The 18,681-nt window shown below is 42.2% G+C and overlaps 1 protein-coding gene across 11 annotated transcripts in view; it reads left to right on the top strand.

The window, feature by feature from the left end:
• rims2a (regulating synaptic membrane exocytosis 2a) overlaps positions 1-18,681 on the top strand; it is a 175,901-nt gene that overhangs the window by 118,163 nt on the left and 39,057 nt on the right. For 2 of the 11 annotated variants that reach the window (XM_064948082.1, XM_064948081.1), the window contains exon 1: positions 15,889-16,048. The exons of the other annotated variants lie outside the window; for them this stretch is intronic. In XM_064948082.1, coding sequence (XP_064804154.1) covers positions 15,915-16,048 — 134 coding nt within the window. In that variant the 5' untranslated portion in view covers positions 15,889-15,914. Of the gene's footprint in view, positions 1-15,888; positions 16,049-18,681 lie in introns of those variants that run through there. 11 annotated transcript variants of the gene reach the window in all.

Raw genomic sequence — 18,681 nt, 5'->3', positions numbered from 1 at the left:
ACTCTGTGGGTCAGTATGCTCATACTGTCAGAGGTATTGTACAACTCTGTGGGTCAGTATGCTCATGCTGTCAGAGGTATTGTACAACTCTGTGGGTCAGTATGCTCATACTGTCAGTGTACAGAGGGTCATATGCCCATACTGTCAACTCAAGCTCTGTGGGTCAGTATGCTCATACTGTCAGAGGTATTGTACAACTCTGTGGGTCAGTATGCTCATACTGTCAGAGGTATCTGTGGGTCAGTATGCCCATACTGTCAGGGTCAGTATGTTCTGTGGGTCAGTATGTTCATACTTTCAGAGGTATTGTACAACTCTGTAGGTCAGTATGCTCATACTGTCAGAGGTATTGTACAACTCAACTCTGTGGGTCAGTATGCTCATGCTGTCAGAGGTATTGTACAACTCTGTGGGTCAGTATGCTCATGCTGTCAGAGGTATTGTACAACTCAACTCTGTGGGTCAGTATGCTCATGCTGTCAGAGGTATTGTACAACTCTGTGGGTCAATGCTCTGCTGTCAGGTCAGTATCTGTGGGTCATATGCTCATACTGTCAGTGTACAGCTCTGTGGGTCAGTATGCCCATACTGTCAGAGGTATTGTACAACTCTGTGGGTCAGTATGCTCATGCTGTCAGAGGTATTGTACAACTCTGTGGGTCAGTATGCTCATACTGTCAGTGTACAGCTCTGTGGGTCAGTATGCCCATACTGTCAGAGTTATTGTACAGCTCTGTGGGTCAGTATGTTCATACTGTCAGAGGTATTGTACAACTCTGTGGGTCAGTATGCTCCTGTCAGTGTACTCTGTGGGTCAGATGCCCATACTGTCAGAGTTGTACAGCTCTGTGGGTCAGTATGTTCATACTGTCAGAGGTATTGTACAACTCTGTGGGTCAGTATGCCCATACTGTCAGAGGTATTGTACAACTATGTGGGTCAGTATGCTCATGCTGTCAGAGGTATTGTACAACTATGTGGGTCAGTATGCTCATACAGTCAGAGGGATTGTAAAACTCAACTCTGTGGGTCAGTATGCTCATGCTGTCAGAGGTATTGTACAACTCTGTGGGTCAGTATGCTCATGCTGTCAGAGGTATTGTACAACTCAACTCTGTGGGTCAGTATGCTCGTACTGTCAGAGGTATTGTACAACTCTGTGGGTCAGTATGCCCATACTGTCAGAGGTATTGTACAACTCTGTGGGTCAGTATGCTTATACTGTCAGAGGTATTGTACAACTCTGTGGGTCAGTATGCCCATACAGTCAGAGGTATTGTACAACTCTGTGGGTCAGTATGCTCATGCTGTCAGAGGTATTGTACAACTCTGTGGGTCAGTATGCCCATACAGTCAGAGGTATTGTACAACTCTGTGGGTCAGTATGCTCATACTGTCAGTGTACAACTCTGTGGGTCAGTATGCTCATACTGTCAGAGGTATTGTACAACTCTGTGGGTCAGTATGCTCATACTGTCAGAGGTACAGCTCTGTGGGTCAGTATGCCCATACTGTCAGAGGTATTGTACAACTCTGTGGGTCAGTATGCTCATACTGTCAGTGTCAGAGTGGGTCATTGTACAACTGTCAACTCTGTGGGTCAGTATGCCCATACTGTCAGTGTACAGCTCTGTGGGTCAGTATGCCCATGCTGTCAGAGGTATTGTACAACTCTGTGGGTCAGTATGCTCATTCTGTCAGAGGTATCTGTGGGTCAGTATGCTCATGCTGTCAGACTCTGTGGGTCAGTATGCTCATACTGTCAGTGTACAGTCTGTGGGTCAGTATGCCCATACTGTCAGAGTTATTGTACAGCTCTGTGGGTCAGTATGTTCATACTGTCAGAGGTATTGTACAACTCTGTAGGTCAGTATGCTCATACTGTCAGAGGTATTGTACAACTCTGTGGGTCAGTATGTCAGAGTCATCTGTGGGTCTATGTTCAGAGGTATTGTACAACTCTGTAGGTCAGTATGCTCATACTGTCAGAGGTATTGTACAACTCAACTCTGTGGGTCAGTATGCTCATGCTGTCAGAGGTATTGTACAACTCTGTGGGTCAGTATGCTCATGCTGTCAGAGGTATTGTACAACTCAACTCTGTGGGTCAGTATGCTCATGCTGTCAGAGGTATTGTACAACTCTGTGGGTCAGTATGCTCATGCTGTCAGAGGTATTGTACAACTCAACTCTGTGGGTCAGTATGCTCATACTGTCAGTGTACAGCTCTGTGGGTCAGTATGCCCATACTGTCAGAGGTATTGTACAACTCTGTGGGTCAGTATGCTCATGCTGTCAGAGGTATTGTACAACTCTGTGGGTCAGTATGCTCATACTGTCAGTGTACAGCTCTGTGGGTCAGTATGCCCATACTGTCAGAGGTATTGTACAGCTCTGTGGGTCAGTATGTTCATACTGTCAGAGGTATTGTACAACTCTGTGGGTCAGTATGCCCATACTGTCAGAGTTATTGTACAGCTCTGTGGGTCAGTATGTTCATACTGTCAGAGGTATTGTACAACTCTGTGGGTCAGTATGCCCATACTGTCAGAGGTATTGTACAACTCTGTGGGTCAGTATGCTCATGCTGTCAGAGGTATTGTACAACTATGTGGGTCAGTATGCTCATACAGTCAGAGGGATTGTAAAACTCAACTCTGTGGGTCAGTATGCTCATGCTGTCAGAGGTATTGTACAACTCTGTGGGTCAGTATGCTCATGCTGTCAGAGGTATTGTACAACTCAACTCTGTGGGTCAGTATGCTCGTACTGTCAGAGGTATTGTACAACTCTGTGGGTCAGTATGCCCATACTGTCAGAGGTATTGTACAACTCTGTGGGTCAGTATGCTTATACTGTCAGAGGTATTGTACAACTCTGTGGGTCAGTATGCCCATACTGTCAGAGGTATTGTACAACTCTGTGGGTCAGTATGCCCAGAGGTATTGTACAACTCTGTGGGTCAGTATGCCCATACAGTCATTGTACAACTCTGTGGGTCAGTATGCTCATGCTGTCAGAGGTATTGTACAACTCTGTGGGTCAGTATGCCCATACAGTCAGAGGTATTGTACAACTCTGTGGGTCAGTATGCTCATGCTGTCAACTCTGTGGGTCAGTATGCCCATACAGTCAGAGGGATTGTACAACTCTGTGGGTCAGTATGCTCATACTGTCAGAGGTAGTATGCCCATACTTGTACAACTCAACTCTGTGGGTCAGTATGCTCATTCTGTCAGAGGTATTGTACAACTCAACTCTGTGGGTCAGTATGCTCATACTGTCAGTGTACAGCTCTGTGGGTCAGTATGCTCATGCTGTCAGAGGTATTGTACAACTCTGTGGGTCAGTATGCTCATTCTGTCAGAGGTATTGCACAACTCAACTCTGTGGGTCAGTATGCCCATACTGTCAGAGGTATTGTACAACTCTGTGGGTCAGTATGCTCATACTGTCAGAGGTATTGTACAACTCAACTCTGTGGGTCAGTATGCTCATTCTGTCAGAGGTATTGTACAACTCAACTCTGTGGGTCAGTATGCTCATGCTGTCAGAGGTATTGTACAACTCTGTGGGTCAGTATGCTCATACTGTCAGAGGTATTGTACAACTCTGTGGGTCAGTATGCCCATACTGTCAGAGGTATTGTACAACTCTGTGGGTCAGTATGCTCATACTGTCAGAGGTATTGTACAACTCAACTCTGTGGGTCAGTATGCTCATTCTGTCAGAGGTATTGTACATACTGTCAGTGTACAACTCTGTGGGTCAGTATGCTCATGCTGTCAGAGGTATTGTACAACTCTGTGGGTCAGTATGCTCATTCTGTCAGAGGTATTGTACAACTCTGTGGGTCAGTATGCTCATACTGTCAGAGGTATTGTACAACTCAACTCTGTGGGTCAGTATGCTCATACTGTCAGAGGTATTGTACAACTCTGTGGGTCAGTATGCTCATACTGTCAGTGTACAGCTCTGTGGGTCAGTATGCCCATACTGTCAGAGGTATTGTACAACTCTGTGGGTCAGTATGCTCATACTGTCAGTGTACAGCTCTGTGGGTCAGTATGCCCATACTGTCAGAGGTATTGTACAACTCTGTGGGTCAGTATGCTCATACTGTCAGAGGTATTGTACAACTCTGTGGGTCAGTATGCTCATACTGTCAGAGGTATTGTACAACTCATCTCTGTGTGTCAGTATGCTCATGCTGTCAGGTGATGACTCTTTGACCCCTTTCAACAATCACTAGTCAGTGTTTGGACAATATGACTCAAGACGAACAAAACAAGGTTGATGATTTGATGACTATCTATATTCTTTACATAATCTTACTGTTCTGTTAGTCAGTGCCTCGCCAAAATGTTTGGGTGTGCGTCAACTAATGCATTTTACTAGATAGAGGATTATTTAAAGAGTTTATTTGTGTTATGTAAGGTACGCCATTGATGAGTTCGCCTAGGACTTTTACCATGCTGTTGTACCATGCTGTTGTAGCCATGCTGTTGATGACAAGCATTGACCTACAACTTATACCATGCTGTTGATGACGAGCCAAAAATTGCCTACTCGCTTTGTTCAGCTACAGCGGGTATCTCTTGACTTGACAATGAGGTGAGGTGAGTTGAGTTGGCACGGTGGTGTGATCAGATCAAAGCTGAATAAGGCAGATGTCTCACAGTGTTGTTTTATTCATGCCTCTCTTAATTATTCAACTTCATGAAGACGGAATTGACCTAAATGCAGATGTTGACTACAGTTTGTTACACATTAAGGCCAATAATCAGAGTGTCGTCACCTGGCCTTACACATCGGCTCTGTCCCACATGGCACCCTATTCCCTACATAGTACACTTCTTCAAAAGTAGTGCACAAACGTAGGAATTAGGGTGCCATTTGGGATGCAGACAACAACTTGTATAGCTGCAGCTGGTCTCCCAGTGGGTGTACATCAAAGCCTTCAACATGGAAGCATACAAGAAGGGGGCAAGAGGAACTGTAGGGGGGTAGGTGGGCACACATCCAGAAGTGGACAGTGTCACTTCAGTGAAGAGAGTCTGTGCGCTAACCACCCCCACCACTGCGTGCCCTGGCATAGTTAGCAGAATCACTATGGCTGTGTGAAGCCACAGTTTGTTCCTTTGCTTATTTTGATCTCTTTTAGCCCACAATGGGGTCTTACTGTATCTTCCAAAATCCCATGAAAATTCAATACCATGACATGCATAACATACAGTAAGTGTATCTCTCTCTCTCTCTCTCTCTCTCTCTCTCTTATGCAAGATGATTTGCACACGGCAGGGGGTGATTAATGAAAGGCTGATGAAAGCACAGCTCATCAAAACCTCAGCACATTCTGTTTTCCTCCCAAGACAGTGGAGGAATAGGAGTGGGATTATGTACTGGAGTAGGGGGAGATGGCTGTTAATTGGAGGCAAACAGAGGCTCTGGAGAAGAGAGTGGCTGCTAGTCGATCCCAGCTCTCTCTGTTGTGTAACCTGTTCATTCCCAGGGGTATTGGTGGGCCTACTCTCTCTGCCTCAGCCTCAATCACATCAACAAGGTTTCTGAAAGAAAGAAAGAAAGAAAGAAAGAAAGAAAGAAAGAAAGTTGATTTATTTGACTCTTTTGTTTGGGAGCTTTCTGTTTTGTACCTACTGCTGCCTCTCTGCCTGCTTTTGGTTGTTTTTATGTTCCAGGCTGTCTGTCTGTCTGTCCATCTCTCCACAGTAGACTATTAGTCCTTGACTCAAGTGGCTCCCCCACCGCCTCTCTTCTACCTCAAGTCTTTTAGGGTTTCTGTCTGCTTTTTCAGCTCCAACGCTCTTCCTTAACGTCTACTTGACTGTTTCAGCTCTCTTTCCTCTGGACAGTACACAGCAGCTCACCTTTCCCCCTCTTTGTTTTTCAATAACACTACAGGTCTTTTAGTCCAGCCGCTCCCGGCCTGCCTTGCACCCTTCTCTTCTCTTCACTTTTCTCCTTGGCTGTCCATTAGTGCAATTTGTGTTAATGTTATCTTTCTTTGTTGTGCTGTATGATTTTGTTTGTGTTGTTGTGCTCTGTGCTTGTTGTTGTTGTCGTTTTTGTGCCACCCACTCCCCATCATGCCCCCCCCACACTCTGACCCCCTCCCAACCTGTGCGGCGGCCACTGTGAAAGAGGGCCCTCCACAGTGATGTCACTTCCTGTCCATGGTGTCAGCCCTCTCACTCCCATTTCCTGTCTTCTGTCTGTATCTGTGTTTTGTCATGTGACCCCAGAAGACACGGACTCACCAGGTTGGACCAGCTCAGGTCTGTCCCTCCTTCTTCTGTATGCCTCGCCTTTTTACCTCCTTCTCATCTCCCTCATTCCTCCTCTTCTTCATCCCGCCTACTCCTGCTTTCTCATGTCCATTCTTCCCTGCTGATTGAGCTTGTTGGAGACGGTTTTTTTTTGGGGGGGTGGGGGGTGGATTTGACTCAGTTTGTGTGTGCTTGCTTACATGTAAGCATGCATGGCCATACATGTCAACTGTGTTCATTGTAACATGTCTGTTGTTCGGCTATATTCAACCCTGACGACATTTCATTGAGGCATGTTGTACAAATACAACATAGGAATCCTGATATGCCACCAAGATGGCAGAAAGTGCAGCTCATTCCGTACCATTGTCTTTACAAGGCTTGTTGTTGCTAACTACAGCAGAAGGTCATATCTCATCAACTGTCACACAAAGCTGACGGACAGGACAGGAAATCATATTCACATGTTGCAGAAAAACTAACATGGAGGCTGTCCTTTCATTTCCCATCATTCCTGGAGGTCTTCATTTAGTCTCATCTATTATCTTTCTACATTCATTTGCTCTTTGTTTTTGTGTTTTCTTTCTCTCATGCGCCTGTGCTTCCTCTCCCCACCGCCATCATACAAATCTAAAGTAGAGAGAATGAAAGTGTGTCCAGAGAATGGTGATGCAGGTAAGACGGCTAGAGTTACTGTAGTCTGCCTGACATCAGGAAGTGAGGTCATCCCAAATGGCACCTAGTCCTTTCTCTAGTCTATAGGACCGGAGCCACATAGGAACACTATTTAGGGAACAAGGTTCCTCTGATCTGAATACTCCCCACACTACAGACTGACTGACTGACCTAACAGACCTGACTGACCTGACATGCCCACTGTGGCATGTGGACAGTCACGTTTTACCCCAAAGCCTCTGTTATCTCTGGGAGGTTGGTGGCTGCTTAGAATAAATATGATGAATAATTATTTCAGTAAAACTATGGCTAAGAGTTTGTATAGTAAAGTTAGGGCTCCAGACCCAACAGAGCATGTCTGAGATTTTGACACAGAATAACTGACACCTTCATTTCAAAAACTCAAGTGAACCCCTTCATTATGAAATGGAATATCTCTTACAAGTTGTTGTTATGTGTTATGTGACATCATGGACTGACTGACTGTTGGTGTCTGGGTGAACTAACTCTGAATGCTGCATGCAGCACTTTTATACAATAACATTGTCATGTGAAAATGATACCCGAATGAGTCTTTGGATCATAGTAATGCGGGATTCCTAAATCAAAGTAGAAACCTTTTTTTATGCTGATATCTTGAGGACTTTTTTCGGTCAGTGCTTTATACCAGAACCCACAAAACATTTCAAAAGACTATTCCTGTGTAGCGTTGCAAAAATCTGTGAATTTCCCCCAAATTCCCAGGTTTTCCAGAAATCCTGGATGGAGGATAACAGATGATTCCCTTGTGATTCTGGGAGTCTTCCAACCAGGATTTCCCTTTTCCTGAGTATGACCTCCACTGACCACTCTGCTCCCTAGGTGCTATGGATGTGGAGGAGAGGACCAGACAGATGAAGCTGAAGGTGAACAAGTTCAAGCAGGGGGCCGGGTGCGACTCCAGACTGGAACAGGACTACAAGGCAAGACACAGTGACACAGCCCTCCATTCCCTTTCATAAGTAGAACATTGTTAGCATCACACTTTTTCGACCAACAAACTGACTTGGAGTAACTTTAACACATCCATGTTCAGTTACACGTGAAGCAGGACCATCACTCTTAGGCAAGACCAATACCAGCCCTTCCTTCCTATTCTATTCATAACATGGTCATTAAGACCAATACCAGCCCTTCCTTCCTATTCTATTCATAACATGGTCATTACATGTTCAGTACACGTGAAGCAGGACCATCACTCTTAGGCAAGACCAATACCAGCCCTTCCTTCCTATTCTATTCATAACATGGTCATTAAGTAGACACTTTTTATACAAACTGACTTACAGCTAACACAGTAAAATGTTCAGTAAATGTGTCCCGTACAGCAATCAAATCCAAGCCGAGCAGGATGTTAACTGCATCATACATACAGGATGTTAACTGCATCATACATACAGGATACTGCATCATACATATGTTAACTATGTTAACATCATACATACAGGATGTTAACCAGCATCATACATACAGGATGTTAACCATCATTCATACAGGATGTTAACCATCATTCATACAGGATGTTAACCGCATCATTCATACAGGATGTTAACCGATCATACATACAGGATGTTAACCGCATCATACATACAGGATGTTAACTTCATTCATACAGGATGTTAACTCATACATACAGGATGTTAACCGCATCATACATACAGGATGTTAACCATCATTCATACAGGATGTTAACCCATTGTTACCTGTTAACCGCATCATTCATACAGGATGTTAACCGCATCATTCATACAGGATGTTAACATACATACAGGATGTTAACCGATCATTCATACAGGATGTTAACCGCATCATACATACAGGATGTTAACCGCATCATTCATACAGGATGTTAACCGCATCATTCATACAGGATGTTAACCGCATCATACATACAGGATGTTAACAATCATTCATACAGGATGTTAACCGCATCATTCATACAGGATGTTAACCTATTCATATTCATACAGGATGTTATCATACATACAGGATGTTAACTGCATCATACATACAGGATGTTAACCAGGATCATACATACAGGATGTTAACCGCATCATACATACAGGATGTTAACCAGCCCATACATACAGGATGTTAACCGCATCATACATACAGGATGTTAACCGGATGGTCATTATACAGGATGTTAACCGCATCATACATACAGGATGTTAACTGCATCATACATACAGAATGTTAAACACATCATACATACAGGATGTTAACCGCATCATACATACAGGATGTTAACCGCATCATACATACAGGATGTTAACCAGTACAGGATGTTAACCGCATCATACATACAGGATGTTAACCGCATCATACATACAGGATGTTAACCGCATCATACATACAGGATGTTAACTGCATCATACATACAGGATGTTAAACACATCATTCATACAGGATGTTAACCGCATCATACATACAGGATGTTAACCGCATCATACATACAGGATGTTAACCGCATCATACATACAGGATGTTAACCACATCATACATACAGGATGTTAACCATCATACATACAGGATGTTAACCATCATTCATACAGGATGTTAACCGCATCATACATACAGGATGTTAACTGCATCATTCATACAGGATGTTAACATCATACATACAGGATGTTAACCGCATACATACAGGATGTTAACTGCATCATACATACAGGATGTTAACCGCATCATACATACAGGATGTTAACCGCATCATACATACAGGATGTTAACCAGGATCATACATACAGGATGTTAACCGCATCATACATACAGGATGTTAACCGCATCATACATACAGGATGTTAACTGCCGCATCATACATACAGGATGTTAACCGCATCATACATACAGGATGTTAACCGCATCATACATACAGGATGTTAACCGCATCATACATACAGGATGTTAACCGCATCATACATACAGGATGTTAACCGCATCATACATACAGGATGTTAACCGCATCATACATACAGGATGTTAACCGCATCATACATACAGGATGTTAACCGCATCATTCATACAGGATGTTAACCGCATCATACATACAGGATGTTAACCGCATCATACATACAGGATGTTAACCGCATCATACATACAGGATGGTAACCGCATCATACATACAGGATATTAACCGCATCATACATACAGGATGTTAACTGCATTCTACATACAGAATGTTAACCGCATCATTCATACAGGATGTTAACCGCATCATACATACAGGATGTTAACCGCATCATTCATACAGGATGTTAACCGCATCATACATACAGGATGTTAACCGCATCATTCATACAGGATGTTAACCGCATCATACATACAGGATGTTAACCGCATCATACATACAGGATGTTAACCGCATCATTCATACAGGATGTTAACCGCATCATACATACAGGATGGTAACCGCATCATACATACAGGATATTAACCGCATCATACATACAGGATGTTAACTGCATTCTACATACAGGATGTTAACCGCATCCTACATACAGGATGTTAACCGCATCATACATACAGGATGTTAACCGCATCATACATACAGGATGTTAACCGCATCATACATACAGGATGTTAACAGCATCATACATACAGGATGTTAACCGCATCATACATACAGGATGTTAACTGCATCATACATACAGGATGTTAACCGATCATACATACAGGATGTTAACCGCATCATACATACAGGATGTTAACCGCATCATACATACAGGATGTTAACCGCATCATACATACAGGATGTTAACCGCATCATACATACAGGATGTTAACTGCATCCTACATACAGGATGTTAACCGCATCATACATACAGGATGTTAACCGCATCATACATACAGGATGTTAACCGCATCATACATACAGGATGTTAACTGCATCATTCATACAGGATGTTATCATACATACAGGATGTTAACAGGATCATACATCATACATACAGGATGTTAACCGCATCATACATACAGGATGTTAACCGCATCATACATACAGGATGTTAACCGCATCATACATACAGGATGTTAACCGCATCATACATACAGGATGTTAACCGCATCATACATACAGGATGTTAACTGCATCATACATACAGGATGTTAACCGCATCATACATACAGGATGTTAACATACAGGATGTTAACCGCATCATACATACAGGATGTTAACCGCATCATACATACAGGATGTTAACCGCATCATACATACAGGATGTTAACCGCATCATACATACAGGATGTTAACCGCATCATACATACAGGATGTTAACCGCATCCTACATACAGGATGTTAACCGCATCATACATACAGGATGTTAACCGCATCATACATACAGGATGTTAACCGCATCATACATACAGGATGTTAACCGCATCATACATACAGGATGTTAACCGCATCATACATACAGGATGTTAACTGCATCCTACATACAGGATGTTAACCGCATCATACATACAGGATGTTAACCGCATCATACATACAGGATGTTAACCGCATCATACATACAGGATGTTAACTGCATCATTCATACAGGATGTTAACCGCATCATACATACAGGATGTTAACCGCATCATACATACAGGATGTTAACCGCATCATACATACAGGATGTTAACCGCATCATACATACAGGATGTTAACTGCATCATTCATACAGGATGGTAATCGCATCCTACATACAGGATGTTAACCGCATCATACATACAGGATGTTAACCGCATCATACATACAGGATGTTAACCGCATCATACATACAGGATGTTAACCGCATCATACATACAGGATGTTAACCGCATCCTACATACAGGATGTTAACCGCATCATACATACAGGATGTTATCCTACATACAGGATGTTAACCGCATCATACATACAGGATGTTAACCGCATCATACATACAGGATGTTAACCGCATCATACATACAGGATGTTAACCGCATCATACATACAGGATGTTAACCGCATCCTACATACAGGATGTTAACCGCATCATACATACAGGATGTTAACCGCATCATACATACAGGATGTTAACCGCATCATACATACAGGATGTTAACCGCATCATACATACAGGATGTTAACCGCATCATACATACAGGATGTTAACCGCATCATTCATACAGGATGTTAACCGCATCATTCATACAGGATGTTAACCGCATCATTCATACAGGATGTTAACCGCATCATACATACAGGATGTTAACCGCATCATACATACAGGATGTTAACCGCATCATACATACAGGATGTTAACCGCATCATACATACAGGATGTTAACTGCATCATTCATACAGGATGGTAATCGCATCCTACATACAGGATGTTAACTGCATCATTCATACAGGATGTTAACCGCATCATACATACAGGATGTTAACCGCATCATACATACAGGATGTTAACCGCATCATACATACAGGATGTTAACTGCATCATTCATACAGGATGGTAATCATCATACATACAGGATGTTAACTGCATCATACATACAGGATGTTAACCGCAATACATACAGGATGGTAACATCATACATACAGGATGTTAACTGCATCCTACATACAGGATGTTAACTGCATCATACATACAGGATGGTAACCGCATCATACATACAGGATGTTAACTGCATCCTACATACAGGATGTTAACCGCATCATACATACAGGATGTTAACTGCATCCTACATACAGGATGTTAACCGCATCCTACATACAGGATGGTAACCGCATCATACATACAGGATGTTAACTGCATCCTACATACAGGATGTTAACCGCATCATACATACAGGATGTTAACTGCATCCTACATACAGGATGTTAACCGCATCATACATACAGGATGTTAACTGCATCATTCATACAGGATGTTAACCGCATCATACATACAGGATGTTAACCGCATCATACATACAGGATGGTAATCGCATCCTACATACAGGATGTTAACCGCATCATACATACAGGATGTTAACCGCATCATACATACAGGATGTTAACCGCATCATACATACAGGATGTTAACCGCATCATACATATACAGGATGTTAACCGCATCATACATACAGGATGTTAACTGCATCATTCATACAGGATGTTAACCGCATCATTCATACAGGATGTTAACCGCATCCTATCATCATACATACAGGATGTTAACCGCATCATACATACAGGATGTTAACTGCATCATACATACAGGATGTCAACCGCATCATACATACAGGATGTTAACCGCATCATACATACAGGATGTTAACCGCATCATACATACAGGATGTTAACCGCATCCTACATACAGGATGTTAACCCTACATACATCATACATCATAGGATGTTAACCGCATCATACATACAGGATGTTAACTGCATCATTCATACAGGATGGTAATCGCATCCTACATACAGGATGTTAACTGCATCCTACATACAGGATGGTAACCGCATCATACATACAGGATGTTAACCGCATCATACATACAGGATGGTAATCGCATCATATAAAATGTAAAACACTTTTATCCAAACACCCATTCCAGCAGTATTCACAACTTGGCAAGCTTCATGAACAAGTATACGTACATACATGAGGTATTATATCGACCCTGTGAATCCATGGTATGTAGCGGTGACTGTGTCCTAAGTCACACAGACAGTAGTCAAGTGAAGTGTGTTTATAAAGAGACCCGAGCCAAGCCTTATAAGAGATAGAATGTCCATCCTGTCCTGTCTTCCTTTTAAGTGTGTGGAATGATAACTACTGCCCAGAATACACTAAGCATGCATTACACTTATAGTTCTATAAAAAGCAGGTGGAAAATGAAGCATTGGTCAACTCTGTTAGTTGTGAGGAGTGCCACAAACTATAACCGTATGTTTACAAACTGTAATGCTCCTCTGGACACAGATAAGCTTTTAATATACCATTTCTTTCTTTGCAGATGATTTTAATTTGTTTTAACATCAAGTCTTGGTTCACCAACTTGCTCTAAAAAAAAAAAAAAACTAAGATGTCCTTTTCCCATTTCTTGTTTATGCCAAATTATTTTTATTAGCTTACATTTTGGCTTTATAGACCTGAACTAATGGGTTAATAGTATGTTCTATACTGGGAGAAAACTTTACTATCGCTCAATATTATTTGGTTATATAACCTAGTATTTCTCTGTGTCCTCCTCCTAGAACATTGGCCATAAGGAATGTGAATGAGTTGCTCTTCGACCAGCAATAGTTTTTGGACGAACGGATCTCCTTAAAAAGCCAACAAATCATTGAAAGCAGAGATTTTGGCCACATGAAAGTTTGTTCTATTGTCCTTTATCTTATAATTATAAAGTAATACTTTGATAAATTCCTTCCCCACAAGACTATAACTCTTGCAATAGGCAAATAGTTTATTATCTACATCACATACACTGAGTGTTCTAAACGTTATGACCACCATGACATAGCCTGACCAGGTAAATCCAGCTGAAAGCTCTGAGGCGGCAGGTACCCTAGTGGTTAAGGTAGCTAAGAGGTTGGGCAAGAAAGCTTGCGCTCCTGATAGTGGCTCTGGATAAGAGGGTTTGCTAAATGGAATAATGTTACTTGTCAAATCCACTTTCATCAGTGTAGATGAAGGGGAGGAGACAGGTTAAAGAAGGACTTTAAAGCCTTGAGATAATTGAGACACGGATTGTGTATGTGTGCCATGCAGAGGTGAATGGGTAAAAATAGTGCCGGAGGTTGGTTCCACCTCAATTAGGGAGGACGAGCCGTGGTAATGACTGGAGCGGAATCCGTGGACTGGTATCAAATGCATCAAACACATGGTTTCCATGGTTTCCAGGTGTTTGATGCCATTCCATTTGCTCTGTTCCAGCCATTATTATGAGCCGTTATCTCCTCAGTAGCCTCCACAGGGGCTTTTCCACGCTCACCATCCAAAGGAGAAGCATTGGTGTCAACATTGGGGCGGCAGGGTAGCCTAGTGGTTAGAGCGTTGGACTAGTAACCGAAAGGTTGCAAGTTCAAATCCCCAAGCTGACAAGGTACAAATCTGTTGTTCTGCCCCTGAACAGGCAGTTTTAACCCACTGTTCCTAGGCCGTCATTGAAAATAAGAATTTGTTCTTAACTGACTTGCCTAGCAAAATAAAATAAATAAATAAAACATGAGCCAGCATAAAGAGATTTTTTGTTGTTGTATTTTGAGGCAGGCTTAAAGAAGCTAAGAAGGCAGGGGGTGGCATCATTTGTCTGATTCTCTGTGGTAATGGTATGAGAATAATAATGTTTTATTTTGCAAAGTGGTTTCTTGCATCAAACAACCCAACAACATTTTCAGTCACCTCCTTGTCTGAGTGGATAAAAGTTATTGTCAATCCCTGCATGTTTTTTTTCTTCTTCAAAAATCTTATGGAATGTAGCCTACATTGAACACCACACATCGGCTGCTACTGTAGGCTGAACGATAGAACAGCTCTTTCCATGTTAAAATGTTATGGGATGCATTTTCTCTTTTTTTAATGGTAGGTCACTCTGGTAGGCCTACATTATGATCAAATAGCCACAGTAGCCTACTTGATCACTGTCAAATCTAACTTAAAGCGGGTACAGCCTCAGTGTTCACAGTAAACGTGCGCTTGAAGTTGCACAGAATTTTCACAACATTCAAGTTTGCACTCAGCAGACCTGACATTTGATCAGGTTGTTCTGAAGGTTAAAGGGCAAATGCAACTCAATAATTAGGAAGGTGTCCTTAATGTTCTTTACAATTATCGTATATAGGGGGAAAACTCATCAAGGGACAAAAGAATTCCCACAAAGTCGCATTTTCAAGACTATTTTTAGTTGTGTGCTGAGTGGTGTGTGTTTCTCCTTTACAGAGGAGGGATGGTCAGCGGGGTTCAGACAACATGTCAGCCAAGTCTTCTGACAGTGATGTAAGCGACGTGTCCGCTGTGTCGAGAACCAGTAGCGCCTCTCGGTTCAGCAGCACGAGCTACATGTCTGTCCAATCAGAACGGCCGCGAGGAAAGCAAAAGATCAGGTAGGATGCAGCAACACACTAAGGGGAGACAGAAGCCCTAGGTCCAACACCTCTGCCTTGCCAGGGATGGGCAAACCCCAAAGGCCGTGAAGCTTTCTTCCAACTAAAGTTGCCAAGTACAGACATTTTCCACAATGAAAAGAGTTTTCACTTGGTTTCTTAACTTTAGGGGAAAATACACAGCTAGCATTGTGCTATTTCCCACTGTCCAGTGAGTTCAGGTTTGGCTCTGCCTAGGTGAAAATAGAGCTAAATGTGAACTCTACTGCTTCAGGTTGGGGTTTGCCCGTAACTGGTAACTCATTACTGGTGTGAAACCATGTAGTATGCTGTATGGGTTGTCTCGTGTTGAAACATAACTGAAACAGATCTGCATGTCTAGGTTTTTTGCTTTTAGTTCATTTAGTTTAGCTGTTTTATGTATGTTCCATTTTGTCTCCTTGTTGACCTTATTTCTGCAGTTTGGTTTCACATACCTTTCTTTAATTTCCTTTCTGCTTTGCATGTGCTGCGTTTGCGCTTCTGTCACGTCCTCATCTATTCCGAATCAAGGAACCAATCACGGGAAGGGGATGAACATTTGGGGGAGGTGCTGGAGGAAGAGGAAGCTGGGCGAGAGGTGGGGGGGGAAGAGGGGGGTACACATAGAGGGCAGGGTAAACAGAGGGAAGGGGAGGAGGAGGCTAAAGAGGAAGGAGGTGAGAGGAGGACCACTGTAGTCACACAGAAGTCACAGGAGGAGATGGAGGAAGAGGAAATGCTGCGGAGGAGGTTCTCAGAGACTGACCTCAGGTAACTAGTTAACTAGTTCACCAGTCTGACCTCAATCTAACCTAAATCCAACCTCCGGTCAAACCTAACCTGATCTCAATCTAACCTCAATCCAACCTCAGGTCAAACCTAACCTGACCTCAATCTAACCTCAATCCAACCTCAGGTCAAACCTAACCTGACCTCAATCTAACCTCAATCCAACCTCAGGTCAAACCTAACCTGACCTCAATCTAACTTCAATCCAACCTCAGGTCAAACCTAACCTGACCTCAATCTAACGTCAATCCAACCTCAGTCTGGTCAAACCTTACCAGTCTACCCTCAATCTAACATGAATCTAACATCAATCCATTATTATGTGGAATGGCCGTTATCATGTTCCCATAATGTTTTACATGATACTTTTATATTACAGACATGACAGTTGTTTTGTTTCAACAGGGAGGATAGTCATCATAAGCGGCTGTAAAAGTATGTCAAGATTAAAACAAATTGATTTGGAACCCCGCGTTCTTCTCAGCAGCAGGCTAACGGATTAGTTTAGCTGTCTAATAAGATGTAATCAGTGTTACATTGCATTCACAGTGGGAACTAAGAGCTTCTTACAAACAGACTATTTTTAGTCTGGTTTTGAAAAACCACATCACGCTAAATGCTCAGATCTTATTCTCTTGGAACCACCCATCCCATAATTGCCATCAACTACGCTAAATAGCATAGCGCAACGGTCAAATAATCTTACTAGAAAATATTCATATTCATGAAATCACAAGTGAAATATAGTGAAACACATCTTAGCCTTTTGTTAATCACCCTGTCGTCTCAGATTTTGAAATGATGCTTCACAGCGAAAACAATACAAGCGTTTGTGTAAGTTTATCGATATACCAGAAAAACATTATGTACACCTAGCGGCAGGTAACTTGGTCACGAAAATCAGAAAGGCAATCAAATGAATCGTTTATCTTTGATGAGCTTCGGATGTTTTCACTCACGAGACTCCCAGTTAGACAGCAAATGTTCCTTTTGTTCAATAAAGATATTTTTTATATCCAAATACCTCCGTTAGTTTGATGCGTTATGCCTAGGAATCCACCGGAAATAGCGGTCACGACAACGCAGACAAAAATTCCAAATTATATCCATAATATCAACAGAAACATGATAAACGTTTTTTATAATCAATCCTCAAGGTGTTTTTGAAATATCTATTCGATAATATATCAACCGGGACAGTTGGCTTTTCACTAGGACCGGGAGGAAAAATGGCTACCTCTCTGTTTTGCGCAAAAATCACACTGAAAGCCAACAACAGACCACTTACGCAATGTGGACGTTTACGCTCATTCTTCAATATAAAGGCCTGAAACTACGTCAAAAGGCTGTAGACACCTTATGGAAGCCACAGAAAAAGGAATCTGATTGATATCCCTTTCAATGGGCAATAAGAATGCATAGAAAGACAGGGATGTCAAAATAAGAGTCACTTCCTGATTGGATTTTTCTCAGGATTTCACCTGCAATATTATACTGTTATACTGTTATACTCACAGACAATATTTTTTACAGTTTTGGAAACTTTAGAGTGTTTTCTATCCTAAGCTGTCAATTATATGCATATTCTAGCATCTGGTCCTGAGAAATAGGCAGTTTACTTTGGGATGTTATTTTTCCAAAAATAAAAATAGTGCCCCCTTGCTTCAAGAGGTTATTAAGTAAAGTTTTACCGATGTGAACAGACAAACAGGCCACTCAAAGTTATGGTACACTAGGCTGTAGTCAGTCAGTTGCTAAATCACTTGTTGTCTGTCTGTACCTCTGTGTTTGGTCAGTATGATGTCCTTTTCCTTGTCTGCGCC

This window comes from Oncorhynchus masou, chromosome 30, assembly GCF_036934945.1.
Source record: "Oncorhynchus masou masou isolate Uvic2021 chromosome 30, UVic_Omas_1.1, whole genome shotgun sequence".
In the NCBI taxonomy this organism is placed as follows: Eukaryota; Metazoa; Chordata; class Actinopteri; order Salmoniformes; family Salmonidae; genus Oncorhynchus; species Oncorhynchus masou.
Note: the sequence above shows the minus strand (reverse complement) of the source record. Positions and strands in the feature narration are given on the sequence as shown.